The sequence below is a fragment of the Laetiporus sulphureus genome (genome assembly GCF_001632365.1).
Source record: "Laetiporus sulphureus 93-53 unplaced genomic scaffold LAESUscaffold_9, whole genome shotgun sequence".
In the NCBI taxonomy this organism is placed as follows: domain Eukaryota; kingdom Fungi; phylum Basidiomycota; class Agaricomycetes; order Polyporales; family Laetiporaceae; genus Laetiporus; species Laetiporus sulphureus.
Window position 1 is genome coordinate 309331 of NW_024468518.1, and position 23414 is coordinate 332744.

The 23414-nt window shown below is 49.0% G+C and overlaps 7 protein-coding genes across 7 annotated transcripts; 4 read left to right on the forward strand and 3 right to left on the reverse strand.

The window, feature by feature from the left end:
- The first annotated feature begins 7952 nt into the window (after positions 1 to 7952).
- Positions 7953 to 9258, forward strand: LAESUDRAFT_742171 (HIRA-interacting protein 5). The gene is made up of 4 exons (XM_040911178.1): positions 7953 to 8193; positions 8245 to 8816; positions 8874 to 8974; positions 9027 to 9258. Exons 1-4 carry the CDS (start codon positions 7971 to 7973, stop codon positions 9049 to 9051), a joined length of 921 nt encoding a protein of 306 aa, XP_040766648.1. The 5' UTR covers positions 7953 to 7970; the 3' UTR covers positions 9052 to 9258.
- A 48-nt stretch (positions 9259 to 9306) lies between these two features.
- Positions 9307 to 10701, forward strand: LAESUDRAFT_675384 (porphobilinogen deaminase). The gene is made up of 3 exons (XM_040905588.1): positions 9307 to 9808; positions 9879 to 9889; positions 9945 to 10701. The coding sequence occupies exons 1-3, from the start codon at positions 9347 to 9349 to the stop codon at positions 10510 to 10512; spliced, it is 1041 nt and encodes a 346-aa protein (XP_040766649.1). The 5' UTR covers positions 9307 to 9346; the 3' UTR covers positions 10513 to 10701.
- A 170-nt stretch (positions 10702 to 10871) lies between these two features.
- Positions 10872 to 12212, forward strand: LAESUDRAFT_565406 (UBC-like protein). The gene is made up of 10 exons (XM_040902975.1): positions 10872 to 11039; positions 11106 to 11182; positions 11246 to 11350; positions 11405 to 11425; positions 11507 to 11599; positions 11659 to 11669; positions 11723 to 11774; positions 11836 to 11854; positions 11916 to 11922; positions 11978 to 12212. Exons 1-10 carry the CDS (start codon positions 10973 to 10975, stop codon positions 11982 to 11984), a joined length of 459 nt encoding a protein of 152 aa, XP_040766650.1. The 5' UTR covers positions 10872 to 10972; the 3' UTR covers positions 11985 to 12212.
- Positions 12213 to 12295: 83 nt separating this feature from the next.
- On the reverse strand, positions 12296 to 13414 carry LAESUDRAFT_565467 (uncharacterized protein). The gene has a single exon (XM_040902976.1). The coding sequence runs from the start codon at positions 13097 to 13099 to the stop codon at positions 12440 to 12442; it is 660 nt and encodes a 219-aa protein (XP_040766651.1). The 5' UTR covers positions 13100 to 13414; the 3' UTR covers positions 12296 to 12439.
- Positions 13415 to 13603: 189 nt separating this feature from the next.
- On the reverse strand, positions 13604 to 13947 carry LAESUDRAFT_648211 (copper-fist-domain-containing protein; the record flags this gene model as incomplete). The annotated part of the gene is made up of 2 exons (XM_040904094.1): positions 13604 to 13856; positions 13916 to 13947. Coding segments are annotated over 2 exons (285 nt in total), but the record flags the coding sequence as incomplete, so codon positions are not given.
- Positions 13948 to 15138: 1191 nt separating this feature from the next.
- On the forward strand, positions 15139 to 17916 carry LAESUDRAFT_735621 (P-loop containing nucleoside triphosphate hydrolase protein; the record flags this gene model as incomplete). The annotated part of the gene is made up of 12 exons (XM_040910609.1): positions 15139 to 15440; positions 15501 to 15525; positions 15580 to 16027; positions 16111 to 16143; positions 16265 to 16395; positions 16457 to 16719; positions 16774 to 16855; positions 16915 to 17094; positions 17166 to 17449; positions 17501 to 17601; positions 17653 to 17749; positions 17808 to 17916. 12 exons carry the CDS (start codon positions 15139 to 15141, stop codon positions 17914 to 17916), a joined length of 2055 nt encoding a protein of 684 aa, XP_040766653.1.
- Positions 17917 to 18236: 320 nt separating this feature from the next.
- On the reverse strand, positions 18237 to 23414 carry LAESUDRAFT_648196 (P-loop containing nucleoside triphosphate hydrolase protein; the record flags this gene model as incomplete). The annotated part of the gene is made up of 20 exons (XM_040904092.1): positions 18237 to 18387; positions 18439 to 18563; positions 18617 to 18714; positions 18771 to 18895; positions 18951 to 19094; positions 19157 to 19470; positions 19526 to 19688; positions 19944 to 20103; positions 20163 to 20373; positions 20434 to 20495; positions 20554 to 20685; positions 20742 to 20814; positions 20873 to 21030; positions 21084 to 21275; positions 21360 to 21717; positions 21777 to 22315; positions 22375 to 22503; positions 22802 to 22970; positions 23026 to 23210; positions 23264 to 23414. The coding sequence occupies 20 exons, from the start codon at positions 23412 to 23414 to the stop codon at positions 18237 to 18239; spliced, it is 3639 nt and encodes a 1212-aa protein (XP_040766654.1).

A 23414-nucleotide genomic window follows, 5' to 3' on the forward strand; every position in this document is an offset into this window, starting at 1 on the left:
GATGAGTCACAGGATGCAGGCATCACCTGATGCCAGTCCCTTGCCCTTCGGGGTAGGGATCACAATGCACCGTGACAATAGCACTGATGAACAGGTAATCAGGAAGGAGATGCATTATTCTGATAATTATCCAGTTTGGACAATCGTGACAGCACATCGGCTTGAACCATTTGTCATCCCGAGGTATGGACAATCTTGTAATTGAACATCGACAAGAAGAGTTGCCATCTTCGTTGCCTTGGGTTCAAGTCCTGTGGTTGCCTAAAATTCGTCAGATTCTTGTGATCTGTGCATATGAGGAATGGTTCCTTTGTGCCGTCGAGATAGCGTCTCCATTCTTTAAGTGCACAGATTATTTCAAGAAGCTCCTTATCGTAGATTTGATAATTTTGCTCTGGTTCAGATAATGACTTGGAATAGTATGCGCATGCATGAAGATCACCATTGTCATCTTTTTGCATTAGGACTGCACCAATAGTGAAGTCTGGTGCATCAGTCTCGATGATAACAGGCTTGTCCTTGTCTGGCATAACCAGTATTGGTGCTTTGCCGAATTCATTCTTCAGATAGTGAAAGCAGCTTGTTCCTTGCTCATCCAGTGGAATACATTTCCACCTTTAGTCTTGGTAAGATCAATCAAGGGTCAAGCAATCTCGGAGTAGTTTCGATGAAATTTCCATAGAAGTTGGCGAATCCTAGGAATGCACGTACTCCTTTTATGGTCATTGGAGCTTCCCACTTGAGGAGTCCATTGACCTTTTCAGGATTTATCTGAAGCTGTTCTGAAAGGAGAATCAGTCCTAGGAAGTCAGTGCGTGTAGTTTTAAACATGCATTTTTCGAGCTTGAGATAGAGATCATGATCGACCATCTTTTTGATGACTCATTCAAGCTTCTTCTCTAACTCTTTTTTGCTTTCTGCTAAAATGAGAACATCATCAAAATAGCACAAAAGCCATCCTTCGGTGATTTCTTCTGCAAAAATTTCGTTCATCATTCTTTGGAATGTTGCTGGCACATTGCACATTTCGAAGAACATGACTGTGGGCTCGAACAACCCATACTTGGTAATGAAGGCCACCTTCCACTCATCTCCTTTTTGAATTTGGACATTGGTGTATGCTCCGTGAATGTTGAGTTTCGCAAAATACTTGGCATGGTGAAGTCGATCCGTCAAGTCCATTATAAGTGAAAGGGAATATGCATCTTTAATTGTTTCTTTATTGACATAGTGGTAGTCCTGACATGGATGTAATCCACTGTCTTTCTTTCTAATAAAGAAGAAAGGTGAAGCCATTGCAGATTGTGAAGGACAAATATATTCTTTTGCAAGATTTTCATCGATGAAGGCATTCATAGCTTCTTCTTCCCACTTGGATAGGTTGTAGACCTTTTCTCATTTAGGGAAAAAGTCCAATTTGAAGTCTATGCAATGGTTGTATGACCTATATGATGGTAACCATTCAGATGCCTTCTCTTCGAAGATTCATTTGTATCTTAATAAATATGATGGGATGGTGGCCTTCTTCTTCTTGGAGTTCTTCTTTTCTTCGATCGCCTTCTTCTGTGCTAATTCTTGCACCTTGTTTTATGCCTTCCAGAAGGTGCCATCTTCCTTTCTTGTTTGATAGGGGTCTTTTTTGATATTAATTTGTCGCAAGGCCAAGTATTGCATCTTCCTTTCTCCAGCAGTGCGACGTCCCTTTTCTTCTTTGAATGTTACGTTCTGGAGCATTCCAGTATCAGGCTAATAAGCAAATATTGCTTCTTGTTCACCTATCTCCTGATCCTCCAAATAGGGGTTTCCAGTCAAGTATGCAAGCAAGAGGTTCGAGTCAACAGTTTCTGCTTTGTCTGGGACAGGGTCAACATTAGATCAGTTGAGCTTCCAGATTGCCCGCTTGATCTTTTCCTGTTCCTTCTTGGTGGTTGGAAGGTAAGTGGTATTTTGATGCTTAACTGGTCTTGGTTCTTTGTCGGGTATGTCCTCAATGTATTGTCGAACCTTGACTTCTTCAGTTTGCCAGTTAATAATTGAATTGTGATCATGAAGCCACGTATTCCCAATGATCACGTCTTCTTTTTCTAAGTCAATTACGAGGAAGTCATCATCCCATTCGTACATTCCTGCATGAATAGTTCCTTTGATTATTTATTTGTGGAGTTGATGGAACTCCCGTCAACACTTTGAATCTTCACTTCCTTTTATGATTTGAGAAGATGAAGACTGACCTTCTTTGTGAACAATTCATTGATGAACATTCCTTTTACTCCTGAATTGACTAGGGCTCTTGCTGGAATACTTTTGATTCTGGTTCCATCGTAATCCTGAAGGAAGATATTGAGGTATATTTCACTTCCTCATTTGATATCTCCTTTGATGATTACTTCTTCTAGGATCATTTTCTTGTTTGGATGCCATGAGATCCTGACATGCACCCAATTTCAAAACCCTCTAGGTCTTCTTTTTCAATGGGTGATGGATACCTGTGTGTGTACTCGTATCTGTCTGGATTGTCTTCAAATTTCAGGAGATCGTCGAGATGAGGCATTGTCATATTGCATTCCTGAATGCATTTTTCTCGCATTACGAGTGCATCCTCTCTTTGTATCTGAGCAAGTTCCTCCTTAGGGATGAATCGGTATACAAATGATTCTTCTTCTGAATCGTCCAATTCTTCCATGATTCACTTAATTTTGCAGATCTTTTTATGCTTGACAGGGTGAGTTCTTTGTACCCTGTTAATGATTTCTTCTTTTCTGTTCTGACTTTTCTGAGCTTTCCTCCAAGTCACTTTCTTTGACTCATTTTACTTGATGCCATTTCTTCTCCTTTCCCTTGGAGTAAAATTTAGTCAGCTTGGAAGTCTTTTCACGTCTGCTAGATGTGGAGTACTTCTTCGTCCTGGAATGGAACATCTTGGTTTTGGCATATGAAGTTGCCTTTCCTCCACGACCTTGTAATGGATCATATTCTGGGTTTCATCATTGGTTTGCCTGATGTCCTGGTTTGCTGTAGTTGTAACAGAATTCACTCAAAGAACATTCTTTATGGGTTTCTTCTGATATTCTGTCAACATTCATGTCATCGGGTTCCTTTTCTGTCCTTTTTCTGCTTCCTGAAGAGCCTGAGATGAACTTGAAGATATTGGTCTTTTCACTATGAATGTCCTGAAGATCTGTGACCTTTCTTGCTGCCTTGCATGCTGCTGCATACATCATTGATCGGCTTTCAATGATGAAGACCTTTTCTGCAAGTTTCTCGTTAAGGCCTCATTTGAAGTGGATGAGCTTTACATATTTGTTGTCGATTTCAGCATATCAGTAGAGGATATCGAGATTTCCAATATATTCATTGACAGTTTATCTGTTCTGCTTGTACTTTTCTTTGAGAAGTACTTGCCAGGCTTGATCCTTAGTTGCGACACCTCCATACTTTTCTGTGAGTGTCATCTTGAAGTCTTGGTACATTCCAAGATTTCCGTGTCATGCTGTTTGATGGGCCTCCCATGACTCGGCCCACTTTCCTGCCATAGATGAAGAGTCGATTTGGAATAGGATGAACACAGTTTTGCCAAAGTCATCATTGTAGACTCCTGCATTTGCCTGGAGGTATCGTTCCATATTTCATAAGAACGAGGCAAACTCGCACTTGTCTCCCTTAAACTCCTTGATTTTTCTCATCTTCTTTTTCCATGCAGCTGGAGGCTTGGGGATTGCTTTCTGATATTGTGCATAGAGTGTCAGTGATTGTTCATACTCATTCCAGACTACATCAGTGCAGGTTCCAGGATGAACAGGTGGTCTGAGAGCTGGGTCATATCTTGCGTGCATAGCCATACTTCCTGAGAACTGGAAGGTACTGGTTGGTCTTGATCCAGTAGAAACTGATCATGTAATTCCTGGTGCAGTCAGTAGGTGAGGTGGCTGGTCTCATCTAAATGTTGCAATTCCTGGAGAATCTGGTCTAGCAGTGCTGTCCGAGATAGATCTTTCGAGTGGGACTGCTCTTGCTCCAAGTGGGTTACTTGACTGTAATCCACCAGTTTCCGTCAAACCACCTTCTTGCCGATCAACTTGAATTGCTTCTTCTCATGAAAGTTCTGTGGCTTTGTCAAAACTCCGAAGTGATGCTTTATCAAAGTTTTTCCTTCCATGAAGAACTTGTCTGATTTCTTCTACTTCACCCTGGAGCTGCTCTAGCCTCGGGTGATCTGTTGGTTCATAGGCTCCTCCTAGCCTGAATTGAAGTCGAAGATGAACCGCTTCTGTCAACCTTTTTTCGTAGAGGTCTTTTAACTCCTCTGTTGTGGCATCGTGAATTGTAAATGGTGAAACTTCTTCATCAGAAGTCACCAGTCGTGTCTCTGGTGTATCTTTTTCAGATACAGATTCTGGATTCCTTGGATCCCATGTCTTGAATTAAGTCAAATCTGGCAGGCTTCATGCCATGCAGTGCACACCTCAAACCAAATTCACCTTCGCTCACGATGAGGGATGTCCCCATACCCAGAATTTCTGATGGCACTGTACCACGCAGTATATGCCTTACAGGATCCTGGTTACCAGCTTTGGATACTTAAACTTGTCGTTCTCAGTCACCAAGTCCTGATGGCTTTTGTACTATGCAGTGTACGTCCTACAGGGTCACTGATTGAGCTTTGAGTTTCCAAATTGCCTTTCCTGAAAAGGGCTTAGCACATCGTCAATGTGTGCCTCAGATAAGGGCTTCTCTTCTGGATTACCGCTCAGATAACCACTTGTGCTTGAGTTCATTCTGTGAAAGAAAAACTCTCGCTGTGAAGAATAATTTACTTCAGTATTCTCCTAATCTGCATTTGAAGTTTAATTTGCTCTGGTGTCTCTGTCACCGTGATGTTTTCCTAGAATTCTACCTACTCCGCAAATAAAGCACTTGGTGTCTCTAGACGAGGTCTCTACTCCTGGTCGCTTTGTTTTTGCTGTTTGGTAAGCCCATATAACCAATTTCTTTTCTGATTATGCTGAAAAGTTCACCCAGCCAGAGGCTTCTATTGTGTGAGAGAATTTGGCCTGAATCTTCTTTATGCTGGGATAGCAGTCTGTCCAGTTGTGAATTCTGCCTACTCCACAGAGTGCTTGATGTTTCAGCCTACCTTCTTTATAACCTGACACAGCAGCCTAACCAGTGTAAATCATGACACAGAGAAGTGGTCTCCCTTTCTCGCTTTTTAGAGTGATCAGCTAATCACTTCGGATTCCTGCCTACTTCCCATTTGAAGTGCTTGGTGGTCCTGGTCTTTTATTCTCTGGTGCCCTATAACTGATTATCGGTCATATCCTAGAGCTTAGAGAGGTAGGACTCAGGTCAAATAAGGTTGCTCGCTCAAGGAAGGCCCACCCAGCTAGTCAGGTCAGAGTGTTCTCTCTACTTCACGAATTCTGTCTTGATGCCTCAGTCCAAAGACACTACTTTTGCGTAGTGGTTCTAAACCTGAGCAGGTTGACCTGTAGAAAACCTCTTTCAAATGTTATAAAGTGTTCCCTGGGAACCTTCAGTCATGTGTGCTTTCTCACACGTACTAGCCCCTCACTCATTGGGCAGAGATGATAGATGTTACTCGTACTATCCCGTTAGCAGTAGAAGACTGCCAGCAAAGGTTTACAGTGTTGTCCACAGATATAGCCAAGACAGAGTAGTGAGGTATTCACTCTCCTCTTGCTAAGGCCTTTGATACAGCTACTGCACGTCACTCACAGGTTACTAGGTTTACTGTACTGGCTCTTAGCAAGCGTACGAGCTTACTACCTCTTGAGAGTGATATTAGAGTGAGCACCAAAGGTTAAGAACAGAGAATGATTCCTAGAAATGTAAGGTGGAAGAGGTTATCTTTCCCTGCAGTTTCTGGCCCCTTTATATAGTCGCAGACCTACAGTCTGGGATACTAGTACAAGGGGTCTCGACACAGCCTCTGTAGCTAATCATAGCATAAATGAAATAGACTGAGACAAATACTAACCGCTGTGAGCCAAGTAATTGGTAAGCTAATGTTAGTACATGTGAAATGGAAAACCTGAAACATGAAGGTCTTGATCACATGACCTGAGTGAGTAAATAATGAAAATGAAAAACTGCTAACCCTAGCATATGTCCTCAAGATCTATGAACCATAATTTAATAAATGCTGTGTCACATGAAACAGAAACTGTCACATGATCATGAAAGAGATGCTGAAACTGTAACAGCATGTTGCTGGTATATGATACGAGTAATTACAGTGTGGAGCCCCATTTTGATGCTTTCCTGAGGCTCGCTTGCTCATACAGCTGATCATGGTCTCATGAGGCTCTCAGGTAGACTTCGTATATATATGAACTCTATATTGACAGAAGCTGATGTCTGTTGCATGAGCTCTGCATTCTCTGGGAGGAGTGTAAGGAGTGAGTGGCTGCCAGAATGAGAACCATACCCAAATAAGGAAGGTTCAGAAGGTCCATTCGAGCTGAGAATGGCAGAGCTGCATCGAAGAACATCCATTTTCAGTGGTGCCAGATCGGACTGTCAAAATAAAGATGTTTCCACATAGTGGCTGATGATTCTTGACAATTGCATTAGTGTTGCAACTGAGTCATCCTCGGATTCATCCACTGTTCACTCACAGATATTTACCAGTGTTCTCAAGACCCCAATCTTTGTAGGAATAAAATCTCCGAGGGGGCTGCTCACTGACAGTAGAATAGAACATGAAACTCTGAAAAAATTGCATTGTGGGCCGGTGATAGTAAGGTGATCTTTTACACAGATCTTTGGCTCTATTTGATGATATTTCTCTTCATTAGCTCTAATGTCACCTCCCCCTCCCCCACACATCGATCCTAATGCCACCACACCCCCCTTCCCCAATGCACTCATTCTATGTTCCATGCCAATGCCATCATTCCTCCCCCCTCCCGCACACACACATGGAGACATTATACTCGACCATAATGCCACCATATTTTCCCTCTTTGCCCTCCCCTCCTGGGTGTTCTCATTTCACACCCCCATGCATGTTGTCATTTCATGCTGAGCTATCACTAAATGTTCTTGATCTATGTGATGTAAGATAATATACATTCATCTATGCATCTATTGTATTTCTGTCTCCCCTGAACTTTTGTCCACCATTCCATCGTTTCTTGGTCCAGTACAGCTAATCTCTCATCTTCCATCAGCAATTGCTCATTGTGAGGTTCGTGGAACATCTCTTCACTGAAGTCCCTGAGAATTCAGATGGTATCCCTGCCATGGCTACATGACAGTGCAACATATAGATTGAAGAGGCTCAGCTTTCCAGTCAGAGGCTTTGCTATGTCGATCAACACATACATTCAGTGAGTGGCTGGAGCAACAGGCAGTACATTACTTTCAACATTTCAGGACGAAGGTCCAATTGTTGCACCTTTCAGGAAGTTATGACAGTGCCAATGGAAGCAATTAAAATCATGCTGGTTATTGCAGTAGCATTATCTCGACATCAAGAGAGGGGGTTGCAGCTCGAATGATGCTACGAGAATGACACTGAATGCATTTGGCTACATCTCAGTACTGGTCTCAAAAAAATGCACAGCATTTCCTATGACAACTTGATATAAAGGCAGCCTGTTTATAAGGATTCTCCACAGGTGCGGCAGTGCATGTGGACCACATCCGAAATCAGCATTTATTTCACCTGTGAGGTTTGAACCACACTGAGCCTCTTGTTTTTGTATCACAGTACAAGGCTACAGTCTTTTCAACAGAGGCACATCTTCAATCTTCAGTACAACTCATCTCGGCGAGTGAAGGCAGGGCCCGATTCCTCGGACTTAGTGTCGGAGAAGATCGCACGGATTATCTTATCATGTTCCGATAAGGAAGTTGGAAGGAATCACGTGACTATATGGGCGCTCTTTACCTCATTCCATCGCGAGAGTGGCCATCCAATCGTTCACTTTCTATCTGAAACCGTCATGTCTGCTGCATCCGCCTTCCCGTCTGTCAAAGCCCTCGCGAGTACATCGAGGAACGCCCTGCGTCACCGCTCTAAGCTCCCGTTGTCCCTTCGTGCTTCCCGGAGAGAATCGTCGGCGACTGCATCTTGCCTCGCTAACCTACACCATGGCACAACCCTGGCAACGTTCTCTCCAACACATCCGGCAAGAAAGTTGTCCAGTATGGAGAGACCACTGCACTGTATTTGAGTTCTTGTATATTGCGTCGGGTGTATTGCTCATAGCTTTGTAGACCGGTCTATGTTCATCCAAACAGAGACCACGCCGAATGAGGACTCGCTCAAATTCATTCCTGGGGTACCTGTCATGGATGATGGCACAGCAGAATTTCTTGATGTAAAATCTGCTCTCAAGTCGCCGTTGGCTATACGGCTTATGGGCATCGAGGGTGTCAACACCGTATTCTATGGACCAGACTTCGTCACGGTCTCAAAAGATTCAGAGACGTCGTGGTCAGTCATCAAGCCGGAAATATACTCCATTCTCATGGAATTCTTCTCATCTGGCCAACCACTGTTCCGCTCGGAAGAGGACCGCGAGGCTGCAGGCCCTCAGGACACGCGGATACTCGACACAGACTCGGAGACGGTCGCGATGATTAAGGAGCTCCTTGAGACCCGCGTGCGACCGGCGATCATGGAGGACGGTGGGGATATCGAGTTTAGAGGGTTCACAGACGATGGCCACGTGCAGGTGAAGTTGAAAGGTAGTTGCAGAGGGTGCGATTCGAGTACGGTCACACTGAAGAGCGGCATTGAGCGGATGCTCATGCATTATATCCCTGAGGTCAAGGGTGTTGAGCAGGTATGCTTGTTCATCTATCCGTGCCAAGTCCATGTTGCCTGACTGCGGCTTTGCCAGGTCCTTGATCAAGAGGAAACCATCGCACTGGATGAGTTCCAGAAGCTAGAACAACGCCTATCTCGAGAACACGGGCAGACTGATTCGAAGAAGGACCCAAGGTGAGACAGCTGGTCAGATCCTCTTCTGATGACTCACGCTTGTGGATTACAGTATGGCGCAATACATGTCTGTATAAATAGATTTGTACGATACTACCCGCTACAGCGACATCCTAATATCCGCACACCGTCTTGTGTCTTCGGGCTATCTCTAGGACTAGTGTGGCTCAGATTGCAACACTGCAGAGGTGTACAGTTTGGATAAAGCCAATGGCAGCTACACGATTGCGCAGTGTGGCCCATCTAGTCTAATCTAATCTAATCCGTTATGCTTCAACTTCGTGATCTAATCTCTTTGCGTGATCGGGATTAGATCAAAGTCTGCGGCATTCCGTGAACTCAGCCTGGTCCACCAGTTGTCCATCTTTCTGGATGTCTGAATCAAAGCCGCGTATTTTTACGCTCGCCTCTAGGGCCTCGGAGCTTGCTCGAATCCAAACGAATATCGTGCGGGATGCATTGGCGGCTCAAAATCCTTCGACCACATTCGAGACTTCTTTCATGTCCACTGGGGGCGACAAGAACCAATCGCAAGCACTGTACCTTCTTGGCGGCAAAGCTTTATGGACCAAGGAGTTAGAAGTAGCACTTCGAGAGCGCGAAGTCGACATGCTGGTACACAGCTTTAAGGACGTGCCGACCGAGCTTCCGGAGGGATGCGAGATTGCTGGGGTCATGGAAAGAGAGAACCCGGTGGATTGTTTGATTGTGCGGAAGGACAAGGAGTGGAAGAGCCTGGATGATCTGCCGGATGGCAGTGTGGTGGGTACGAGCAGTGTGCGAAGGGTTGCACAATTGAAGCGTCGATATCCGAAGCTGGTCTTCAAGGACGTTGTGAGTCTTATCCTCATCCAACATCTCTTCTGCTCATGCAGAACGCGTCTTATAATATTATTACTTATAGCGCGGCAACCTGTGCGTATGTCCACGCGCGATGTCTGCCCGTCTATCCTGACTGTGTCTTGCCCAGAAACACCCGCATGGCGAAACTCGACGCCCCCGACGGGCCGTACGCTGCTCTCATTTTAGCCAAGGCCGGCATGGTCCGCCTTGGCTGGGGCTCCCGCATCACGGCCGACCTCGGTCCTCCTACCCTCTACCACGCTGTTTCCCAGGGCGCGCTCGCCATCGAGATCCGCAAGGACGACGCGGAGGCACGCGCTCTCTGTGCCGCGCTCACACATTGGCCGGCGGACTGGTCATGTCGTGCAGAACGTGCGTGTCTCCGCGTCCTCGAGGGCGGTTGCAGTGTGCCCGTGGGTGTGCATACTGCGCTGAAGGCGGACGCGGGCGGGAAGAGTGGCGTTTTGGCCATTACGGGTTGCGTCACGTCGTTGGACGGCGCGAAGCATGTGCAGCATACCATTGAGCGGAGGGTGGAGAGCTTGGAGGAAGCAGAGGCAGTTGGCAAGGAATTGGCTCGCGTTTTGATAGACACAGGCGCGAAGGAGATTCTGGATGAGATTAACAAGGATCGAGAGAGGAAAATCGCACAAAGTGCGGCGCAGGAAGGCATTGCTCAGGCAGCGAACGCGTAATTTATTCTGGGCATGAGTATGAAACTGGTGTAGGAACAGCGTTACAAGTGAATAGGTACTGCGAGATACACGTAATAATACCAGTATGAATCCTCTCCTGGTAGAATGTTCCTTGCAGCTTACGCTGCACGGCCTCGAAAAAACTTGCACCGTCAGCTATTAGCATCGCAAGAAGGCTCGTTCTGCGTCCCCGCGAGCACCTGCATATCTCCTGCAAAGTATGAATGAGAAGCAAGTGACTCTAAGGCGGAGACGGCATCGATGACATTGTTGAAGAGATTTTCGCTCGGGCCACGACCTTTAAGCAGCATCCGATTTGTGACTGTTTGGCTCGGTGGCGGATCAACATTCGGGCGCTTCGCCGGGGCACGATCATAGCCATAACAGTGACTTTGGTTGTACCGACTTGAGCGATTGTGGAGGTACCGACGCTTTGACCCATACTTTCATCTTCAACGCCATGGCTGTATCTACTAGACGACTCCAGAAAGAGCTGAGGGAGATTGAGACGCAGGGAACCCCAGTCGGTGCGCTGCTATCCGCTTCCGATCTCCTGCCACCGCTTGCGGGTCGCTCACGCGCTGCGATCACAGGGATCAAGCTACTGAACGCGGATAACTTTCAGACGTGGTTACTCTCTCTTGAGGTCCTGGGCGACACAGTATACGTGGTATGTCAGTCGTCGTTTCCCATACACGGAGTGTGAGAGTCCGATGGTGTCGTCCGTCCTTAGGGCGAGATATTCGCGCTCAAGTTCCAATTCGACACTCAATACCCCATATCGTCCCCTGCTGTCACGTTCGTCGTGGATGACAAATATAAAGCACCTATACATCCGGTAGGCTGGTCTTCCTGTCATCCTTCACTTGGCGTGCTAATTGATCGTCGCTAGCATGTGTATTCCAATGGCCATGTGAGTCCTCGATGAGTGTTCCTTGGCGACATCACTCGCCAGATACTGAGATCTCCAGTCTTACTCAATTGTCCACTTTAGATCTGCGCATCGATACTGGGCAACGATTGGTCGCCCGTGCTGAGCGTGGTGTCAGTTTGTGTGACATTACAGAGCATGCTCGCGTCATGCAAGGTGATGTGCTTCCTCCACTATGCAACTTAATCATGACTGAGACAGCAATACTTCTGCAGAAGAAGGAGAGGTGAGGGATTACGATGCCTGCCACATCGTCGCTTTGCGCTGAACAAGGTGCAGACCTCCAGGTAACGATCGCTATGTGAAGCACGCTCCTGACAATCCGAAGAAGGTTGGTGCTATATGTCTCCATGCAATCTCACTGCTGATCCTTCGACCGTGTCGGTATTTAGACTCGCTGGGATTATCATGGTACGTGGCTCCCACGTTCATTTGTGATCTCGCTTCCTCACGAAGTTACCTGGTCAAACAGATGACACGTACGTCTCATATCTTTTGAGTATGTTGTATTGAGCTAAGGCTTCACGACGACAGCGTATGATCTCGGCGACCCGCGCCATCTTTTTTGCTTATCCGCTTCTGCTTTGTACAGTACTCCTCGAACATCATCCTCTGTCGCATTGCCTCGGGTCTAGAAGAACGTTATGCAGAATACATTGTCTTATGCTGTTGCTGCTGTCCATGTTACCGTGCTCGTTGTCTTTGTAATCGCACAGTATATACCGAAACGTTGCGCTACAACGTGTTACGGCCGCGCAAACCGCATTCGGACCCAGGAATTTGTAGAGCGGAGGTACATAACATTTGGTACAACTACACCTGTTACAACACGCCGCCCCTCGCAATGCTGCAAGCTTCTACTGTATATGAAATCACAACATGGCTTTCGAATAGACAGACAACATGGATATCACGGCGACATCCCAGTATCCAACAGCAAACGCATAGCACCAAAACAAATATCCATGAGGCTCACGGGAAGCCAATAACATCATGTTAGCGTCGCACAACGACTTCCTCCTGCTGATCAGCCTCGGAACAACCGGAACAACCGTCACCACATCCGCATTGGCCCTCAGGGCAGCCACAGCCTCCAGCACAGCCGCATCGCAAGGGCGGCAGCGATACAAGGCCGAAAGCCGCACTGCGCTCCTCCCGCTCTTTGAGAGCGCCAACGAACAATGTCGGCGGGTACACGGTGATGTTCGTCGCATCCAAGCTCGTCTTGCGCCTGCTCGGCGGCCTAGGCAATGACGCCGCCCGGGCAAAGAATTCGTCGATGACTGTCGTCCGAGGCACTTCTCCGCTGCCCGAACCAGAGATACTTCGAGAAGTGGAAGAGGGGAGCTCGAATCCCCCTTCGTAATCGACGCACGTCCCGCAAGCGTCATCGCAGTCGTCAAAGTCCTCCGAGGCGTGCTCCTCGCCGCGATGCTCCACGCAACCTGGACAGGCGCATTGCACGCCGCAGCAGCATCCTGAGCCGGCGAGCGATGTTATCTCGCTGAGCGGCGGAATCGGCGGGAAAACAGGTAGTGTCGGGCGACCGAGCGACGGAGAAGCAGACGGGTCACCGCCCATATACAGAAGAGGAGGGAGCTCGGGGATGCAGTTGTGCGGTTTCGCCGGCGAAGTGGGCGTCTCAGGATTTGCCATAACCGATTTGAAGCGTTTGTGTTGAACCACTTCCAATTGAGGAGAAGAGCGCCCGGAAACAGAATCGAGCGGCTGCTTCCGGCGCCTCCGTGTTTTGTCCGATGCGGAAGGAGACACTTGCTGACTGATCGTCTCAGAGACTGCCTGACTGCAGCAGAAAGCCGCAGCTTCTGCGAGGGCTGCGAGGCCGTTTCCTTGTTGGATGGAAGTTTGTGGAGTGGATGTGGAGACGTTTTCGGCGGCCTGATCAGAGCTTTCGCATTGGCAGCCAAGAGTGTTCTTGCACGGGCAGATACCAATGGTCGTATCTGCTCAACGAGTTTTCCGAAACATTTTACCGCAAATGAGAGAAACTTACGAACCTTCAACTGTCATCTCGGAGCCCACAATATTTACGAAGTCTTGCCCATTCGTCAGCCCTCTGATGCCATGTGGTAGTGCAGGAGCAATGGGCTTGAATCTGCGGGCTAAATATCGCGGTAATGCATATCATGTCAGTTGCATTTACAGAACAACATTTTCAACACACGCACACTTCGACATGGGCTTCGTGGACGACTCTCCAACAATAGGATGAGACGTCGCGGTGCTACTGGACAGCGCCGAACAATTGCACTTGTTGTGCATCCGCTTCGTCTTGCGCAATTCTCGGCACTTCTCGCATTGCGAAACGGGACGGCCCTTCTTCTTGATTTCAAAGAGAGGTCTGTCCGCGTGTTGGCATGAGGAGGAACGGTGTCCTTTGATGCATGACTCGCTTGAACGTTGAGATCAATACAAACGATCACGGATTGAGGGGTAAAGTAGAGGCAGTACCATGCATATTTCTGATCGTTTATGTAGACCTGGTTTGGGAAGAATGAATAAAGCACATTACGAGATTGATGAGCAAGCTCACCATGAGTGATCACTCAAGGTAGAGAACGTCTGGGTAGAGAGTGTCTGGATGAGAAGGCAAGCTGTCCTCGGACTGATGGTGGAACGCTCTAAGAATGCACAACCGATAGGGTTCCCGGGACTGTCGCAGTCACACGGGGTCACGGAGGAACATCACGCGAATGAGGGAATTTTGCGTGACTCAGCGGAATTATGCAGGGCCGGCAAATGCCGCAACCGTAGAGAGCGGTTTCTGCGCGATCCCGGGCAACATTATGACCTGGCTGTGTGATGTATGTGTCATGCGAGCATAATGTACTGCCCGGAGACCTGCCTGAAGCAGTCACTGCTGTGGAACTGGAAAGACAAGTACCGGACTGGTCATTGCTCCTGGCAGCAACCAACTAGCGCCATACTGCTCTCCAGTCTCGGCTGGAGGCCGTGGTCATGCAGGCTCCCATAATTTCATTTAAAGCCTGGTTGCGGCTTTAATGCGCGACACACGATTGGAGAGTAGAAGATGGTCTATGTTTGGCTGAAGAGCATTGAGGACACGCTAAGAAGGGCATGAGGCAGAACGCACTGATGAGGTTGGACCCCGGGTTCAAGTTGATGAGTCTTAACGGCAAGACTCTGACGCTCGGGTGCCTTCTCCATGGACCATAGCAGTCAGCACGGACACTAGCACCACCCACAATCCCACAATCTGAGAAAGTTCCTCGCTGATGATGAGGGAATTATGCCAATGGTATGAAATCACTCGGCGAGCATATTTCGCTGAGCCGATGAAGTGATAGTTGGTATCGAATGGCTCGAAATGGCTTCATAAGGTGCAAAGGCAACATGGCGGCAAGCCTCAAAAGCATTCAGAGAGACATTAACCATGGACGAAGGACCATTAAGAGCGCAGAGACCGATATCGTGATGAGGAGTAGCACTCTCGCACGACTCGTCGCACAAATGCCTCACTGACTACCACACCTGCCAAAATTAGCGTGTGCACGAAGGCAAAGGTGGTCACGTGGTATATCTCAGCGCTCGTAAACCCAACGATTACTGCGCGCAGATTCCGAAACGTGAGGCAACTTCTCCCTTCAACTCACCCTTCAAAAACCTGACTTTACACCTGCATTTTTATTTGCAGTGCGAAATAGTGTGTCCAAATGAGACGACCGCGACGTCAAAATGTCACCAACCGCAAGGGAACTTTCAATCCCGAGGACACTAAACGCGTCAAGCATATGCGCATTGGAGTATGGGACTATTACACTGAAAAGATACCAATACTTGGCTGGAACGTTCCTGGAACGTCTAGACTTGAGCACTACTTCGAGACGACCCAGAGTCTGCCGTACGTTTGGCAAATGATGAAGGATATCTCAGGCATCAGGAACTGCTGGACGCTTTTGATCGCTTACGTGGTCCTCGAACTCATCAATTCTATGATACCCGCTGCATCGCTATGGTAAGCCGGCATAAGTTCTCATAACGATGCTCCTCAAATGTGTTGAGCATCTCCCATTAGGTTTTCCGGCCAGCTGCTCACGATCGTTCGTCTCAGACTGATCGCCCACATCGTTGTTGACACTGAGTCGTTGTTCTAGGTGCAAACAGCAGTCGACACTAGAACAGTCGACAAGGATCTCCTTCTAAGAGTATCCCTCGGCAGAATGGGCTGTGCGATTGTTGGTCGTCTCCTCAGCTATGGTATAAAGCGCATATCCTATCCGCTCAGCGCTCGCTTGAAACAGCACTACTCCGTCCACCTATTCTACGCCCGAGCTCGGCTAGACCTGCCGACGTTCGAAGACCCTGCGGTTCAACGTCAGCTTGAAGAAGCTAGCACATCATCTCGTGGTGGTATTGCATGGGACACGTTCAGCATGGTATCCTCTGCTGTCACTAGCGCCGTGCTGATCGTATCTCAGGTATCTGTACTCGCAGGCATTTTGCGAACACAGCTAGATGGTCCACTTCTTGCATGTATCAGTTTGTCTCATACAGTCATGGATTGGCTGTTCAGCAACAAGTTCTCCGACATGAATTCCGGAGGTAAGATATCGACTGTCACATGCACTGCTTCAGCCTGAAGGTTGAGATGCTGCTCAGTATGGGCAGCCACTACTAGAAACGAGGACTACATCAGAATGCAAGGCATGAAGAGATTGGTCAGCAATCCGAAGCATCGTAAGGAGTTCGTTGCCGGAAACTTGGCGGGGTACTGTACTTCAGGTGACTGTACATACCATTGAGCTCGCTTATTAACCGCTCATTTTATCGATCGTTCAGAATTTCAGGAAGCAGCTCAGCGCGTAGGTGACCGCGCCGGTGACTTCTGGGAGGTTATGCGTGAATACAAGTTTCGCGATAGGCTTACAGTGACGTCTCTGCTCAAGGAACCATGGAAGGAGCTACCACAGGTGTGTCAGACGCCGCAATCGAAGTTCCTTGGCAATTTGACGGGGATTTCCCCTCCCTTAGATCGTCTTCGCACTCCGCGCCGTCCAATATCCAGCGTCAATACCCGTGTCACTTGCGTCTCTCAATCTCATCCAGCAGACGACGCAACACTTTGGCTGGACCGTGTACCGATTTATCGAACAATTCGGATCAATCGCTGATCAGCTCGCAACCGTGCGGAAGCTGTACAACATCGTCAACATTCCTAATCGCGTCCCTGACGGCAATGTGCCATTTCCGGAAGATACACAAAAGGTCAAGGGAGGAATATCTGTCGAGTTCAAGTGAGCTCCCACCGCTGTCCGTTCGTATGTCTCAGCACATCTGAGCTTTGGCAGAAATGTCTCATTCCGCTATCCTGGCGCCGAGAATTATGCGGTTCGAGACCTGTCCTTCAGGCTATCTCCAGGACAACTCTGCGTGAGTGGACAAGAGATGGTTCTCATCCGGTGAGAAGCCGTACACTCATGTAGCACAAGGTCATCGTTGGCGCGAACGGGTCAGGGAAAAGCACCATTCTCAAGCTACTTATACGCCTGTATGACGTAGAGGAAGGCGAAATCTTGATAGATGGGCGAGACATCCGCTCGTTCAGGTTGACCGACCTGCGTCAGTCCGTATCGGTCCTCTTCCAGGATTACACACACTTCCCCTTATCCGTGAGTGTCGTCCGTCATCTCAAGCTCGCAGATCCGACGTCACAGACTGACCACCCGGTGGTATTACATAGATCCGCGACAACATCGCGCTAGGTAACCCGGCCGATGCCAAAAATGACGACCACGTCCGTCTCGCCGCGAAGCTTGGCGGTGCTGAGGAATTCATCGAGCGCCTGCCGGAAGGTTTCGACACGTATCTCGACAGGCCGGTCAACGACTACTATTCGAGCCTGCCAGAAGGTACGCGCACCCTGTTCGGAAGACCTGTGGACTTCAGTGCTGTTCGTGGTGCGGGCAGGATCCAGTCCAACAGCGGGACATCGTTGAGCGGCGGACAGATGCAAAGGCTCGCCGTGTGAGTGTGGAACGATGCATGAATTCTAAGGCAATACTCACTGGCCTGTAGTGCGCGATCGTTCATGCGATCAGTCGTTTCGGAGGAATCGACGGTGGGATTGCTGCTCTTCGATGAGCCAAGCGCGTCATTGGATCCGACTGCAGAGCACGGTGCATTGTCTTCTCACATATCGTTTCCTTACTGTGCTTATGTTTCTATAGATCTCTTTGCCAGGCTACGCGACTTGCGGGGCAACAAGACTATGCTTTTCTCCTCACATCGTTTCGGCAATCTCACAAAGCATGCAGATCTAATACTGTATGGCCACGTAGTTGCCATACGTGAGCTTTTAACCTAACTGATGTCTTTGGGACAGGTACATCAACGACTCGGTCATTGTGGAATCTGGTACCCACCAGGAACTACTCAAACGGGATGGAGAATACGCACGTATTTGGAATCTTCAAGCGCAAGCGTTCTTGTAACGACCCGTGAACGCGCTACACGGTGCGCAGTTGTGCATCGAAAGCGCGGTTTGATTTTGTCATATCTATTGCTAGAAGACATGCTGTCGAATCGTAGGATGATATCAACAGACCCACACTGGTGCTAACTTGCCAGGATACAATATCTTTACATCGACTAGCTTCTGCCTGCGCTGTACAAGATCTGCTATAATATACAACCAGCCTTTCGGGATGCTTATGACAATTGCGAGGATCTTATTTCCGATGGACATGCAAATTCAGAAGGATCAAGTACATAGGATAGGATTCTAACGGCGAAATTACAGAGAACGCATACACTATATACCAACCCGACGTCTGGGTGTTTGCGTCACTCGCGCACCGGCACCAATGCCAGTGTGCCTCGGCGTGCCAGGGACGATGATCTTGGAGCTGGAACCGCTCGCGATCTTCACCGCCAATGCTTCATCTTGCTTTCTCTTCGCAGTCCTGGCGGTTTCACGTAAGACAAGGCTTCGATGACATGAGGAAAGAACTCACTCCTCTCGCTGCCTGGCCATCTCTGTCTCCAACTCCGCTTTCTTGGAGAACTCTCGATCGGTGGCACGTCTGTTGCCATGTTCATCGAAATTCTTCTCCTTTACTGAGTAGAAGACAGATCCGAGCTCCGCTGTGGATAAATACTCAGTAACAGTTGAACGAATGAAAATAGCAACACGAGCTCACCTAGCCAATACGCGTCGACAGCTGTGACTTGAGTCATATACTCCTTGGACGTCAAGATCAACTCGTGATAGACGACGTAGGTGGGCGTATCTGCGAAAGGTAAAATCAGAATAAGAAGAGCATAGAACAGGAACGGTGTGACTTACAGCCCAATCCATACAGTGCACTGGTCGGGTGCAGGTGTGTCGGCAGACCAGTCCGAATGTTGACATATTCGCCGATACCCTTCACTCTGGCCGCTTGGTGGAAGTAGCCCGCCGTTATCGCTTTCCTGCAGAAATAAATCTGTAAAACGCCGGCTACGCCAAAGAAAGATATTTACTTACCTGATGACATCGAAGTCGGTACCAACAGAAATGATCTCCATCTTCTGGAACTTCATGATGTCTTCCAGCTGGGCACGGACTTCCCTCGCTTTCCGAAGCAACTTCGGATGCAAGAAATGTCGGATACTCCAATCATCGCGATATCTGGATCGAGAAAGCAAGAAGTCAGAAACGTAAACTGAAGCCAGGTCCGCTGAAAGACTGACCCATGGCTCTTCCATTGAGAGAAGACGTTCAGCAACGTCAGATGATCACTTTCCGGTACATTGAACTTCTCCCTTGCGGCGTCTGCCTCTTCCATACGTTCCTTTGGTCGATAGAAAACGCTCGGCACAGAGAGCATAGATACGATAGTGAGCATCTCCGCCGAACATTTGTACTCGACCGAGACGATAAGCATCTTTGCCATTGACGGCTCCATCGGAAACTCGGACATCTTCCGCCCGACAGGTGTGAGATCGCCGACGTTGTCAAGGGCCCCGAGCACCCATAGCTGATACATGGAGTTGAGCATATTTGCCTAGACAAGACAGCCCGTTAGATATTGCCCATACGCCGGAACATGTCCTACGTACCTGAGGAGGTGGATCCATGAAGTCAAACTCCAACAAATTCTTCACGCCGAGTGACTTCAACAATAGAACCGTGTTCGCCAGGTTCGTCCTCTGAATCTCCGGAATGGTGTTTGCAAACATCTCGTTGCGGTACGCCATCTCAGTATACAACCGGTAGCAGAACCTGCAGGAGAACAGCCATGAGTCAATTGAGCATAATGCAGAAGACAAGGAAGACTAACCCACTGCCAGTACGTCCAGCTCGACCAGTGCGTTGGTTTGCATTCGCCTGGCTGATTGGCGTGATCTGGAGTGCGTCCATACCAACTTTCGGGTTGTAGACTTTGAGCTTGGAGTATCCCGCATCCACGACATACAGGATGCCGTCGACTAGATCATGCGTGATAAGAAATATGACAGCTTATTTAAAAAAACTGACTTACCGGTCAGCGAGGTCTCAGCAATGTTAGTCGCGACGATGACCTTCCGCCTCCCATCCGATGTAGGTTCGAAGATCTTCGCCTGCAGGTCTGCTGGCATTTGCGAATAGATTGGAAGCACGGCAATAGGCGCGGGCTCGTCCAGTTGTGATAAACGCTCTACAAAACACACCGTTCAGCCACCGACCATAACGCGCAGAAAACTTCTGCTCAAATACCTTGAACCACCTGACAAGTCACCTCGATATCCTCCTGACCAGTCATGAACACCAGAATATCGCCTGGAGGGAGCGAGAGATGGATCTGCAACACCTGTTTCACCGCGCTATCGACGTAGTCCTCGCATGGTGATTTCGCGTGGAAGACCTCTACAGGGAATGTCCGTCCGGGGATGGTGAACGTCGGCGCGTTGCCGTAGAAGGTGGAAAACTATGCAAGTACGAGAGCGTCAGCGGGAGATATAACACTGCATATATGCTTGCGGCTCACCTTCTCCGCGTTCATCGTGGCAGATGTGACGATTAACTTTAAGTCTCTGCGACGCGACAGGACTGCAATTGGAGGCGCATCAGCAGCTGCATTATGGCATAACATGAGGATTATACTCACTCTTACGGAGTAGACCCATCAGCACATCCGTACTCAGGGAACGTTCATGAGCTTCGTCAAGGATGATGATGCTGTATCGGTCCAAGTCGCCTTCGTTCAGTGACTCGCGGAGGAGGACACCGTCAGTCATGTCTGTCCAATACAAACGCCGTCAGGGACAATCCACTGATCGATCGCAAAACACTTACACTTGATCTTCGTCTCGGTCGATGTACAGTCCTCGAATCGGATAGCGTAACCCACTGTGGACCCGAGCTTGCACTGTAAACGGATACATTGTGAGACAAAGCTCGACAGTAGAATGCGAATACGAACTGACCTCCATCTCCTCGCTCACTCGCTTCGCTACAGACATAGCAGCGACACGACGAGGCTGGGTGCAACCAACAATGCCATATGTACAGTATCCGTCCTCGTACAAGAACTGTGCAAGCTGGGTGGTCTTTCCGGAGCCGGTCTCTCCGACAACAACGATGACTGCACACGCTTAAATTAGACGCATATATCCACACGAAGGATTTGAAACGTACCTTGATTATCGCGAATGACTTTCATAAGCTCTTCGCGACACGCGAAGGCCGGCAAGTACTCGCGCTGCTCCTTAAGCGTCCTTGTACGGGAAAACGTACTCATACCCGCGGCAGCCTTCAAATGTGTCGCGAACTTCGACTCCCCCTTATAGTCTTCGCTCTCGCCCGCTTTAACCTTCGCCTCTGCTTCAGCTGCACAATGAGGAACGGATCAAATGAAACTACGTGAATGTCCACCCGAATATACACGGAAAGAAATAAGGGAGGAAAACTCACCCTCGGCTTGTGCCTCTTCGTCTTGCACGCCCATGATGTTTCCGAGCGCAGTCCCTCCAAGTGCAGCGAGCTTGGCAGCGGCTTTAGCGCGCTCCGCCTGCTCACGCTTCTCTTTCACGAGAGCACTGCCCTTCCGGGCGAAAATGGCCATATCACTGGTAAGGTCGCGTACGGGATTGATTGGCTCAAGCTGTCGCGTAAAAACGGTTCGCCCGTCTAGGAATGGAGGCTTGAGGTCGTGGACCATAACGTGTACGGACGATTCGGACTCGTCCTCAAAGGAGAGATCAATCGGCTTCCGTGTCGCCACACCAGACGTGAGCATTCGATTAGCCTCCCAGAGGTCATTGTCCGCATTCTGTGGAGAAGACATGTCAACCACCTGAGAAGTCGCGCATACAGCAATACAGCACTTACGTATTGCGCCTGTTTCGCAGAAATCTTCTTCACCCTCTTGGTCGCAGCCTCAGCTTCCCTGACCGCACTCAAGTCCTCATACTGCGCCAACGGGTTGAACTCCTCATCAGCCATACTACCCTCCTCCGCGCCCATATACCAATCCCGATCCAGGCGTATCTGCTCTTCCTCCCACTCATGCGCATCCAACCCCATCTCTTTCACTTCCTCCTCGTCCTCCTCTTCCGTCGGCGAGCGCCGACGGGGCGTCGGTGCGTCCCATCGGCGATTACGCATGGGCGTAGACAATGATGGCGAGGAGAGTCGCCGCGGCGTCGCATCCCAGCCGATGTTCGGCACCCGCACGCTTGGTACGTCTTCGCGGCCACCACGCTCCGAGCGCGGAGTGGCGTCCCATCCTCGTCTGTCTCGGCCCCTGTCGTGGCCCCTGTCGTAATCCCGACGACGGTCGCCAGGCCGGTCGCGGTTTGAGCGTCGCTGGAAGTCGCCAAGCCCCCGAGGACCCGTATCACGTCGCTCGTTCTGAGCTCTGATCCCCTCTACAGATTAAATGGGTCAGACGTTGATGTTGATATCGCGCAACAGATGAGCTACCCACCTCGTTCTCGTTTACGCCTGAACTCCTCCAGCCTGTTTCGGGCGGTCTCTGAGAGACCACCTGGATGTGATGGGGTCTCCTCTCCGCGCTGACGAATGTTGGCTGTCCGTGAGAGAGGCAAGCTAGGGACTGGCAAAGCGCATCATAACGTCAGTATATGTCCAGTACAGCACAGCGTCTTGTGGAAAACGTAAGGGATTCAGACTGCCATGACTGCAAATGCACACACTGCTCTCAGCGCACAATTCAACGCTTAAGAGCACAAGCGCTATCTGCGTCTCTGACCTGCTTGACCCTCATCTTCACCGGTATTCCTGCTGCTATTTCCAATTGCAATTGGAGTAGATGCCCAACGACAAAAACATGGACACTTCATGGCTTTTACGCTTCCACGAAGACACTGCCTGAACGGCGACGAACCACTCACCTTTGAACACGGGCTCCGAATTATCATCCAACTTCTGCCGCTTTCTGCTTCCCTCTCCATTCGCAGCTGCTTGTGCACGCTTCTCTTGAGCAAGTACGTCTAGCCCTAGTACAGAAGCTCTGGGCGTTGGAGGCTCAATCGGCTTCGCAGGTTGACGGAATGTATGTCTCTGTTAGTCACCCTGTCAGCACTCTGGGAACAAAGCTTTGATTTCAACAACGTACAGCATCATCACGCATCAAGCCTCCCTGTCGCACAGGCTCCGGCTCGAGTACCTCACTATCGTGTACGACAATGCCTTGAACCGGCTGAGGAACATGTCCCGCTGCTTCCTGCTTAGCATGTGCGGTAATCTCGGAATACAGCTCAGCAAGGAAGGAGTCTTTGAACTTGCCAAAAGACTTTGCAGCTAGAGAAACATCCATTAAAACACGAAGACGTCAACATTATGGGAGAACACACCAGTTGTAAAGCTCTCCAGAGAGTTCGTCGTTGCAATGTCTTGCACTCGGCGAGCGAGCAGATCGTTCGGGTTCAAAAGATTAAGAGCTCTAGATAGCGTGATGGCCAGCTGGTGGGTAAATCCATCATCAGCAGGCGGCGATGAAGACAT

Coding starts and splice junctions, on each gene's coding strand:
- LAESUDRAFT_742171 (XM_040911178.1), top strand. CDS start 7,971: ATGTCTGCTGCATCCGCCTTCCCGTCTGTCAAAGCCCTCGCGAGTACA. Junction 8,194..8,244: donor TATGGAGAGACCACTGCACT/GTATTTGAGTTC, acceptor ATAGCTTTGTAG/ACCGGTCTATGTTCATCCAA. Junction 8,817..8,873: donor AGGTCAAGGGTGTTGAGCAG/GTATGCTTGTTC, acceptor CGGCTTTGCCAG/GTCCTTGATCAAGAGGAAAC.
- LAESUDRAFT_675384 (XM_040905588.1), top strand. CDS start 9,347: ATGTCTGAATCAAAGCCGCGTATTTTTACGCTCGCCTCTAGGGCCTCG.
- LAESUDRAFT_565406 (XM_040902975.1), top strand. CDS start 10,973: ATGGCTGTATCTACTAGACGACTCCAGAAAGAGCTGAGGGAGATTGAG. Junction 11,183..11,245: donor TGGGCGACACAGTATACGTG/GTATGTCAGTCG, acceptor GTCCGTCCTTAG/GGCGAGATATTCGCGCTCAA. Junction 11,426..11,506: donor ATGTGTATTCCAATGGCCAT/GTGAGTCCTCGA, acceptor TGTCCACTTTAG/ATCTGCGCATCGATACTGGG.
- LAESUDRAFT_565467 (XM_040902976.1), bottom strand. CDS start 13,099: ATGGCAAATCCTGAGACGCCCACTTCGCCGGCGAAACCGCACAACTGC.